We start from the raw sequence: 11571 nt of genomic DNA on the forward strand, positions 1-11571 counted from the left end.
GTCACTTAACCCCTATTGCCCAGCCTCTCCTGTTCTTCTGCCTTGGAACCAGTATATAGTATTGATTTGAAGATGGAAGGTAAGGGTTTAAAAAAAAACCTGATTTATTAGGGACTCACAGCAGAGGGCTTTCCTCTTTTTCAGTCATTTTCAGTCTTGTCCAACTCTTGGTGATCCCGTTTGAGGTTTTCTTGGCAAAGATATTGAAGTGGTTTGTCATTTCCTTTTCCTGTTCATTTTACAGATGAGAAAACTGAGGCAAACAGGGTCACACAGCTACTAAGTGGAGGTTGGGTTTTAATTTAGGTCTTCCTGACTATAGTCCTAGTGCTCAATCCACTGCACCACCCAGCTGCTCCTTTATTTTACTGTGTGATTGTTAGCACGGGTTAAGACTTTGAACACTAATTTTTAGCTCTGAAAATGTTTCTCTAATTATCAGATGTCATATAGCACATATAGAATTGACTTTGGAGTAGGGAGATCTGAGTTCAAAACTGACTGCTAATATTTACTGCCCTTGTAGTCCTGGACAAGTCTGTTCACTTCTTTGGGTCTCAGTTTCTTCATTTGTGAAAGTGCTGGGATTGTGTTAGATGGTTTCTGAGGTCCTGTTGAGCTCAAAAATCTATAAACTTAAGTATTTTTTTTATCATCATTGTGTAGTTACTGTTGGGACACTGTGCCATCCACCATTATTGTGAATATAGTTTCTCTCTCGTAATGAGAAACTAAAGACACTAAGTATATACAGCAGGCTTAGGTCACTTCTTACTCTGCATCAATTAGTCATTCTTCATGGTTAATTCTGTATGAGTGTGGAGGCTTACATTTCTCCACAGGATTAAGCAGTGTGAAAGATTACAACAGGATGTAAACGAATCCCAGAAAATAGAGAGCATTAGATTATTTATTTACAATTGGCCAAACTGCACCCTAATCCATGGATTTAATTGCTTTATAAAATACTACCTTTTTCCTCCCCTGCAAGAAAAAATAATTCTAGATGCCCTGATCAGACCAATGGCATATATATGTAGGAAGGGGAGAAAAAAAGGGCAGATGGAGAGAAGGAAGAGTAGGAAGGTGGGAGGAGAGAAAGGTAGGGGGAAAGAGAGGTAAGACAAAAAAGAGAAAGGCTGGCCAGGTGATGGCAAGGATGAAAAGAAAGTCATAAACAGCTGATCCAAGGCTTAGGCTGCCAATACCCCAGATAAGATCCGTTTTATTAGCTCATTGATTAATAATATGGATTGGTTATATCTGTTATATCTTCTCTTTCTCTCCCAACCCTTCTCCCCTTTCCTCCATCTGTCTCTGTCTGTCTGTCTCTCTCCCTCGCCCCCTTTCTTCCTCTCTTTCACCCTTCCTCCCTGTTTCTTTCTTTCTCCCTCTCCCCCTCTCTCTTTTTCTCCCCGTCTCTCTCCCCCTCCCTCCCTTCCTCCATCTCTGTCTCTGTGTCTGTATCTGTCTCTCTCCCTCTCCCATCTTCCCCCTCTCTCTCTCTTTCCCTTCCTCTTCCTTCTTCCTTTCCCCCCCCCCCCCCCCCCCTCCTCCATTTCTCTGTCTCTCTCTTTCCCTCTCCCCATCCATCTGTCTCTTTCCTCCTCTCCTGGTGTCTCTGCCTCCCTCCCTTCTTCAAATCTATGCATAATGACTAATTTCATCGGTTTCAGGAACCTCCTGGTATGGATACTCTATCTAGTGCTGTAGACAGACAGTTGAACTATACAGCTTAAAAAATAAAGACAGTTGGGAAACGATTGAATCCACGATTCAGGATAGTGAATGTTATTTTTATAATACAAATGAAAATGCTCTCCTCTCTGGGATAATTCATAATCTGTTGCAATGGCCATGCTACCTAGGTTCAGTCTTCTGGAATAATTTGAGAACAAGAACTCAACTCTTTAATAGCAATGTGTAATGTGTTACCTTCAGGTAACTTGTCTTACAGAGTTGCCTGGAGCACTGAAAGTTTGAGTGACTTGGCATTGGTCAAGAATCTTAGTATATTTCAGAGTTAGAATGGTTAGGTGGTACAGTGGAGAGAGCACTCTGCTTGGAATCATGACATTCTGAGTTCATATCCAGCCTTTTGTAACTTACTATCAGTATGACCTTGGGCAAGTCACTTGGCTTCTGTCTGCCTCAGTTTCCTCATCTGTAAAAGGAGCTGAAGAAAGAAATGACAAACTACTTCAATATTTTTTCCAAGAAAACTCCAGAGTCACAAAGTGTTGACTGTGACTGGACAATAAAGAGAAATATATCAGAGACAAGTCTTGAACCAAGGTGTCTTTGACTCCAAGGCTAGTCCTTTACCTACTCTATCTCTTATTGCCTTTTTAAAAAATCCTTACCTTCTGTCTTAGAATCAGTACTGTATCTTGGTTCCAAGTCAGAAGAGTGGTAAGGGCTAAGCAATGGGGGTTAAGTGACTTGCCCAGGGTCACACAGCTAGGAAGTGTCTGAAGTCACATTTGAACCCAGGACCTCCTGTCTCTAAGCCTGGTTCTCAATCCACTGAGCCACTCAGCTGCCTCTCTCACTGCCTTTTGAACAATATTTATAGTTAAAAAAATTAAACTCTTCATTTCATTTTAAAATAATTGATATCTTTTCATCAGTACCTATCTCTCCGGGTTGTGGTATGGTTCCAATGAGAAATATACAAAGTGCTTTGTAATTCTTATAAGAGCTAAATAAATGCTAGCTATTTATATTTTTATTATGAGTCAGAGGATTGAACATTTTATTTTTATTTTAAAGTAGCTAATCTTTTACTATGATGACTACTTTCTCCATGAACAGTTGAAAACTAAAATAGACATCTACATTTATAGCCAGGTTAATTTTGGGGTTCTAGGACATGCCTAATAAAATGATGGAATAGATGCACATATGGAAGGGAAAAATTCAAATTTTCTTTATTTCCCTGAAATTAACTTAAAAAAAAACACACCTTACCTTTTGTCTTGGAATCAATATTAAGTACTGATTCCAAGGCAGAAGTGCGGTAATGGTTAGGCATTTGGGGTTAAAGGCCTTGCTCGGGGTCATACAGCTAGGAAATTTCTGAGGTCAGATTTGAACCTAGGAACCCTATCTCCATGCCTGGCTCTCCATTAAGCCATCCTTTACTTTTAAAGTCATGAAAATGCCTCTCTGTATTCTAAAGCGTGATTCTGGTGTCAATAGTGTAGAACTTGGTCAAGTCAAGTATAAAACACTTTAAGCCTCTCATTTAAAAACTCAGAAAGTAGCGAAGCCTGGTTCCTAATCTAACACAAAATGATTTTGTAATTTAAGACAGAATAATTACCCAACCTGTTTCTCAGTTTCCCTATCTGAAAAAAAAGAAGCATAGTCTCTTCTTTTTCACATATAGGAGTGTGTCATGAAGATAAATGGGATCCATGCCAGAAAAACATCACTGAAGGGTACAATTTAACTCCATTCAATGACCCAGTCAATGTCTCTGGCCTTCCTTTGTGAGAGCTGGTGGTTGTCTTCCATGTCCCACAGTCCAGATTGGGGAAAATGTCACCTGACCAGGACAATGGGTTAAAATCTGTCTTTCATCAGAAGGCTTCTTTGGTCTCTTGAGCCTTAACTCTGACGGTCCTAGTGTCTGCTTATTTTTGGCACACAGGATGAGGAAACGAGTAAGCATATAAGATAGTTATGGAGGTGGGAAAACAAGAAGGAATGGGATGGATCAAGATTAAAGAAAGTGAAACAAATGCTAGCAGCATGGACGTCACCTTTTCTCCCTTCTCTCCTAAGTCTCCTTTCTCTCCTCGAGGACCAGGGAAACCCTGTAGGAAAAAGGACAACAAACAAAACCAAAAGTATCTATTGGTCTAATGTGTAAAAATTCTATTGGGGAAAATGTTTAGATTTAGTGTTTTTCTATAGACACAGAAAGAGTTAAGGCTATCCCAAACAACTTCAAGATTAAATTAATAACAACAACAACAACAATAGTTGACACTGTGTAGTGTTTTAAGGTTTACAAAGTTTATTTTACAAAATAGCAACTGGAAACCATTTATCTAAGTCTGATCAATTTCCTTAACTCCTCAAAATTCTCTTTTGCTCTTGTGTGATGCTTTTAAATTAATTCTAGCAGCTTCTTGGCTTGTCCTCCATAAGCTATCTCCACTAATATATTCAATAGAATGTAAACTCCTTGAGGGTAGAGATGGTTCCATTTTTGTTTTTGCATTCCCAATAGTGGTTGGCATACAATAAGGGTTTAACAAATACTTGTTGGTGGCAGTACTCTGGAGACATCATGACTAATATATGTTATGAGACATAAACTGGGAATAATATACAATTTAGGGTAAACTTGGATTAAGGAAAAACCGAAGACTCCTTGAGATAAATACATATAAGGCTTTGCAAATCTTAAAGCAACATGTGCCAACTATTATTATTAATAATGTTAATTTTAATGAATAATAACGTTAATAATAATGGCAGAAACCATATTAACAACTTGAATCACCACATGTGAGCAGTATTTGTATTGTGTGCTTTCTTTTACATAATCTCATTCTGACTCCACCTTTTTTCTCTCATTTCATTTCAGCCCTATTCAGTTCAACCTTATTAACTCTCATTAGGCAGTTTCTGGGTGCTAATCACTCACAGGGTCATAGATGAAGAGCTAGGGGGAACCTTAGAGAGATCGAGTCCAATCCTCTTACTTCTAGGTTAAGAAATCAAGGCACATAGAGATTGTGATTATGCCCGATTTCACTGGCATTATTAAGTGGCAGAAATGGGAGCTAACTCCAAGTCCTTTAACTCTTAAATCTAGCAGTTTTTCCATGATGTCATTTCTATTTGGCAAAGTAATTCTAGGTGTGTTTACTATCCTATGTTAACTTATTCACCTCTAATTGTTCTTGTCCTATATTTATTACATGCTTACGCTTATTTTTGTTTTCAATAAAAACTCTTATCTTTTGTCTTAGAATCCATTCTAAGATTTATTATTATGATAGACTGGGCAAGTCACTTAACCCCTGCTGCCCAGCTCTTATTGCTTTTCTATCTCAAAACTGATAATACTGATTCCAAGACAGGATCGATACTATTGATTCCAAGACAGGATCGATACTATTGATTCCAAGACAGGATCGATAATATTGATTCTAAGACAAAAGGTAAGAATCTCCAGACCTGGCACTCTACTGAGCCACCCTGCTGCCCTACACACACACTTGGAACACATTTCATAGCACTCTCTAAATTCACACTGAATGGGAAATAAATAAGCAATATCCATGCTGTTATAGCCACAAAGCACACTGGTATCTGTTACTGTAGGAATATGTTTATGGTAAGTTTTACTTACATCAAGACCAGGTTCTCCATCCTTCCCCTGCCAAAGAACCATATGAGCTCCATTATTGTCCTTAAGCTTAGGCTCTTGTTTCCCTACTGAGGACTCAGGAAGGTTGTGTTATCATGTGAGCACACTAGTATCAAAATGACTATACTGGAAGGCTAGAAGATGGGTTTTTTAGGTGTCACACATGCTTCTTCCACCAATCAAGTGGAATTTCAATTTTCAATTCATGATTTCTCCAAATGTTACATATTCTCTTTTATTTTATTTTATTTTATTTTATTTTTAAACCCTTATCTCCTGTCTTGGAATGGATGATGCTAAGTATCATTGCTAAGGCAGAAGAGCCATAAAGGCTAGGCAACTGGGATTAAGTAACTTGCCTAGGATCACACAGCTAAAAAAAGTACCTGAGGTCAGACTTGAACCTAGAACCTCCCATCTCTAAGCCTGGCTCTCTGTTTACTTAGGTGCCCCTACATACTTCCTTATTAAATCTCCTTGGATTGATTGCATTTTTAAATTCTAATTTAAAAAAAGTTTATTTAGTTAATTTAGAATATTTTTCCATGGTTACATGATTCATATTCTTTCCCTCTCCTCCTCCCACCTCTCTCCCATAGCCAACAAGCAATTGACTGCATTTTTATAATGTTCAGGGCCACTTAAACCTAGAACCTCCCATCTCCAAGCTTGACTTCCTCTCCACAGAGGTGTCCCTACACACTTTCCCATTAAATCTCCTTGGATTGATTGTATTTTTATGATGTTCAGGGCCAAATTGACTGTGACCTTTTTTCTGTTTTTGAACCTTATTAATCAAGTCTTCATTTTAGGACTCGTTTTTATGGGGGTAAATTTCAGTCATTTAAAAACCATGTGAATTCTGAGGATATGTGCTGCTTAAAGTTTCTTTCATATCTTTAAGTGGAATAAGATTGACATTTATATAGTGATCTAAGTTTTATAAAGTGCTTGACAAATGTTATCTGATTTCCCACAACAGCTCTGGGATGGCTGTGCTCTTTTTAGCCCCATTTTATCTGAGGCAGATATCAAGTAAGCGACTTGCCCGTGGGCACAGCACAGCTTTGGGAGGCAGGATTGGAATTGAGATCTTGCTGACTCCAGCTCCTGCACTCTAACTATTGTACCTTCTGGTGGCCTCTAAAATTAGTAATATTCTAGCTCCTTCCCAGTAAAGGAAGTGAAACACATTCCATTTGCTACCTATATATTGATTTTTGTTGACACATTTCTGGTCTTTTGTAAATGAAAAAGACATGAAAGGGGAAAGTTTTAAAAAATGCTACTTTTAAGTAGATTTTGAAAATGAATGCTAGCCAGATGGAAAAGAAATCATAATCTGGTTGCTCAGTAATAACTAATTCATCCATTCTTAGAAGTCCATACTATTAGAGTAATGTATTTCCCCTGTCAAATTCAGTGATCCATTCAATTTCAGCAAGAAGTCTGCTTTGACTCTACTCATCACTTGATGATTCATTTCAAAATCAGAATATTCTGTAGTGTTAATGTCAGAGGTAAGTTTTGATTGTTTTTTTAATTAAAAAAGAAGGGAGATATAGTTGAATAATCAGAAAAAGCTTGATCATATTTTAGCAATATTTCGCATATTTCTATTCCATTAATAATTTAAACAAATGCTCTTGTATCGATTACAAAATTTTATTGCTTTATCGTTTTATTTCTATGTGCCTAAGAATTTTTAGAAAAAGAAATGAAAAGGTAGTGTGTATTAGATTTAGCTTTCCCAAGGGACATTTTAAAGATAATTTTTCTTCACATTTGTAGTGAGGCATTGGAGATGAGTCTCTGGGCCAAATAAAGTCCCTAGGGCTTGTATACTCAAGCTGCTTAGAGCTGTGAGAACTGGGGTGATCTCCAGGGTCCCCACTACAAGAAAGAAATGGGGAAATGAGCGTTAAGCATTGGCAATTTTGGAGAAGCTCATTTTTAACAGTAATAATACTTTCTATATAACATATTGAATAACATACCTAATGTTATTCAATGTTAGTCTTTTTTATAACCAAGTAGATGAAATAAAATATTAAGGCTGTTAAATTTGAATTTCTTGGTAGAATTTCTATAATTTTTATGCACTGAATTTTTGATGAAGGGCACCTAGTCAAATCAAATGCTATGAATGAAGAATCAGAAATAACTTGAACCCTGAGTCACATGTTAACATGATTTATTCCAGTGATAATCTCTGGTGTTTTCCATTCTCTTTGAATGTGTGTGTATGTGTGAGAGAGGGAGAGAAATGGGGAGAGAGAGTGAGAGGGACAGGAACAGGGACAGGGAGAAGGAGAGAGAGAGGAAGAGGGAGAAGGAGAGGGAGAGAGAGAATGAATGGTAGTATTGCTGAAAGAAACAGGCATAATTATGGCTGTATTTCAGATGATTATTTTACTTTTGTGTTCCTTGAATGATTATTCTGCTGTTTAAGGAAATAGTTGAGGAAATAAGTAACATTTCATTAAGGTATGGACTAATAAAAGTTATGGTCAACTCACAGGCAAACCATAAGGTCCTCTGGGTCCAGGCTCTCCCACAGTTCCTTTTTCACCCTAAATTTAAAAAAAATAATGCAATTAAAAAGTTTAAATACATACTGTACACACACTTTATTTTTGTAATAGCCTATCCTTAAATTTTCTACTTGAAATCTACCCGTACTCTATCAAAATCCCTGAGAATTGACCATTAAAAACTAATCACTGGGAGAAGGTTCCGGGTTAAGATGGCGGCAGAGTAAAAAGCAGCTGCTTTACTTCTCCTAACCCAGGCATATAGGAGTCCTCAAGAAGACATAAAAACAAATCCAGAGGAAAGAAGGGACCCCCACAACAGGGCGCAGCATTGGAGGTACGTGGAAATGGGGAATTTCCATGCTATAAAGGGGTGAAACAGCTCCCACGAAAACACGAGCAGAGCAACCCCCTCCCCCACCCCACACCACCTACCGTGCCAAAGCCAGTGCACGGGAGTCAGAGCAGGTTTGGGGCACCCATTGGGTCATTGGCAGCTCACCAGGGCTTGTTCCTGGGAGCAGCAAGACTTGGGACCTCCCCCCGCCTCCCAGGAGGCTGAGGAACTCCCGGACTCTGAGCCCAGACCCTGAGCCCAGACCCTGAGCCCAGGCACAGGCGAAGGGGCTGACACAGGCACCGGCTGAGGCATGGATTAAAGTGCGGACTGGGGCATGGATGAAGGGGCTGATCCTGAGTGCAGGAGTGGACCTTGAGTGGGGACCCAGTGCAGAGAGGTGCTTGACTGCGGAAGCAGCTCCCTAAGACTGTTAAAGGACATTCAGGCAGAAGAACAAGCAAGGAGACCACCAGGAGGCTTGTCCCAAAACAACTAGACCTGAAATCTCAGGAATCTCTAAAGAGCCACAAACAGATCCTGGGCACAAGCATAAAGCTGAGAGGGAACTCAGCCTACAATGGCAAGCCATCAGGAAAACCAGAAGAGAAAGATGAAGAAGAAAAAACCTTTAACACTTGACAACTTTTACACAGAAAAAATCCAGACAACAGAGGAAACAGTAGAGGAGAACAAACAATCCAAACCTTCCCAAAACAATGAAAATGGGTCACAAGGTCTTGAAGAGTTCAGATCTGAGATCATGAGAAATATGGAAGAGATCTGGCAAGAAAATAACAGTTTAAAAGGCAGAATTTCACAATTGGAAAGTGAGGCAAGTAAATCAAAGATCAGAAATGACCAGATTGAAAAGGAAACCCAGTCTCTAAAGGCTAGAATTGGGCAATTAGAAAAAGATGCTCCCAAATCAAAAGAATTAATAAGCAAATTGGAGACCAAAATCAAACAGCTGGAAAACAGGTCAGACCAAACTGAAAAGGAAAATCAAAAACTTATAGCAGAAAACCAGTCTCTAAAGACAAGAATTGGGCAAGTAGAAGCCAATGATATATCAAGACAGCAAGAACAAATAAAACAAAGTCAAAAGACAGATAAAATAGAAGGAAACATGAAATAGCTCAATGAGAAACTGATAGATCAAGAAAACCGGTCTAGAAGAGACAATCTGAAAATCATTGGTCTTCCTGAAAAACCAAAAATTAATAGAAATTTGGACTCCATACTAAAAGAAATTATTCAGCAAAATTGCCCTGAAGTTCTACAACAAGAGGGCAATATAGACATTGAAAGGATCCATAGATCACCCTCAACACTAGATACTGAAAAGACAACCCCCAGGAATATAATAGCCAAATTCAAGAGCTTCCAACTAAAACAAAAAATTTTACAAGAAGCCAGAAAGAGACAATTCAGATATCAAGGAGCACCAATCAGGATCACACAGGATCTGGCAGCCTCCACACTAAAAGACCGCAAGGCTTGGAATATGATATTCAGAAAGGCAAGAGAACTGGGTTTACAACCAAGGATCACCTACCCATCAAAACTGACTATATTCTTCCAGGGGAAAGTTTGGGCATTCAACAAGATAGAAAATTTCCAAGCATTTGCACAGAAAAGACCAGGACTAAATGGAAAGTTCGATATCCAACCACAAAAATCAAGAGAAACATGAAAAGGTAAATAAGAAACAGAAGGGAAAGTAAGAAAACTCATATTTTTTAAATTTGCCTCTTTAAGGACTTCAATAAGATCTTATTATTGCTACTCCTATGGGGGAAATGTTATTTATAATTCTCTGTAGTGAACTCTGTTCACCAGTATAGCATTCACTATTATAATAATTAGAAGAATTATTCATAGGGAGAGGTTGGAATACTAAATGGTCTAAGATAATATGGGTGGGAAGGAAAGAAAGGGATGAATAGTAGAGGACACCAAGAGAATCTTGAAGGAATAAGAAAAATAGGATATTCTATTACACACAAAGAGGGCATGGGAAGGAGAAGGGATGAATACTCTTATAAGAAGGAGAGGAAGAGAGCATTAAGAGGTAATATTTACACCTTACTCTCAGTGTAATTAACCCTGAGAGGGAAGAATAGTTATATCCATTGGGATATGAAACTCTATCTAACCCTACTGAGAAAGTCAGAAAGGATAAACCAAGGGGAGCAGGGGAGTGGGGAGGTCAAAAAAGGGAGGGGAGAAGAAGGGGGAGGGAATTCATTAGGCCTTTAAAAATAAAAAGAGGGGAATAATAAGGGAGGGGGTAGAAAGGGAAGTTAATCAAGGGAGGGGATAAGGGATACTGGCTTAAAGCAAACCAGTGGTTTAAAAGGAAATAGTTTTAAGAAGAAGGGGTAGGAATAGGGGAGGATACGAAAATGTCAGCAAATGCACAACTGATAATTATAACTCTGAATGTGAACGGGATGAATTCACTCATAAAACGGAAGCAAATAGCAGAGTGGATTAGAAACCAAAATCCTACCATATGTTGTCTACAAGAAACACATATGAGGCGGGTGGACATACACAAGTTTAAGGTTCAGGGCTTGAGCAAAATCTGTTGGGCATCAAATGATGAAAAAAAGGCAGGAGTGGCTATCATGATCTCTGACAAAGCCAAAGTAAAAATAGATATGATTAAAAAAGACAGGGAAGGTCATTACATCCTGATTAAAGGCAGTATAAACAATGAGGAAATAACACTGCTCAATATATATGCACCAAGTGGCATAGCATCCAAATTCATAAAGGAGAAACTGGCAGAGCTCAAGAAGGAAATAGATAGTAAAACCATAATAGTGGGAGATCTAAATATTCCTCTTTCAGATCTAGATAAATCAAACCAAAAAATAAATAAGAAAGAGGTAAGAGGGATGAATGAAGTCCTAGAAAAATTAGATTTAATGGATATGTGGAGAAAAATAAATAGGGACAAAAAGGAATACACCTTCTTTTCAGCTGCACATGGTACATTTACAAAGATTGACCATGTAATAGGGCATAGAATCATGGCAAACAAATGCAAAAGAACAGATATAATAAATGTAACCTTCTCAGATCATAATGCAATAAAACTAATAATCAGTAAGGGCACCTGGACAGGCAAATCAAAAACCAATTGGAAATTAAACAATGATTCTCCAAAACCAATTTGTCAAAGAAGAAATCATAGAAACAATCAACAATTTCATTGAAGAGAATGACAATGATGAGACATCCTACCAAACTCTGTGGGATGCAGCCAAGGCAGTACTCAGGGGGAAATTTATATCCCTGAG

General features: G+C 38.3%; 1 protein-coding gene across 1 annotated transcript in view; it reads right to left on the reverse strand.

The window, feature by feature from the left end:
- Nucleotides 1-3638: 3638 nt before the first annotated feature.
- Nucleotides 3639-11571, reverse strand: part of COL25A1 (collagen type XXV alpha 1 chain) — a 602710-nt gene continuing 594777 nt past the window's right edge. Inside the window, exons 29-30 of the mRNA XM_044681639.1 lie at nucleotides 7909-7962; nucleotides 3639-3821 (exon numbers count right to left, since the gene is read on the reverse strand). Of these exons, the coding sequence (XP_044537574.1) occupies nucleotides 3639-3821; nucleotides 7909-7962 (237 nt within the window). The remainder of the gene's footprint in view (nucleotides 3822-7908; nucleotides 7963-11571) is intronic.

The sequence above is a fragment of the Gracilinanus agilis genome, chromosome 6, assembly GCF_016433145.1.
Source record: "Gracilinanus agilis isolate LMUSP501 chromosome 6, AgileGrace, whole genome shotgun sequence".
In the NCBI taxonomy this organism is placed as follows: domain Eukaryota; kingdom Metazoa; phylum Chordata; class Mammalia; order Didelphimorphia; family Didelphidae; genus Gracilinanus; species Gracilinanus agilis.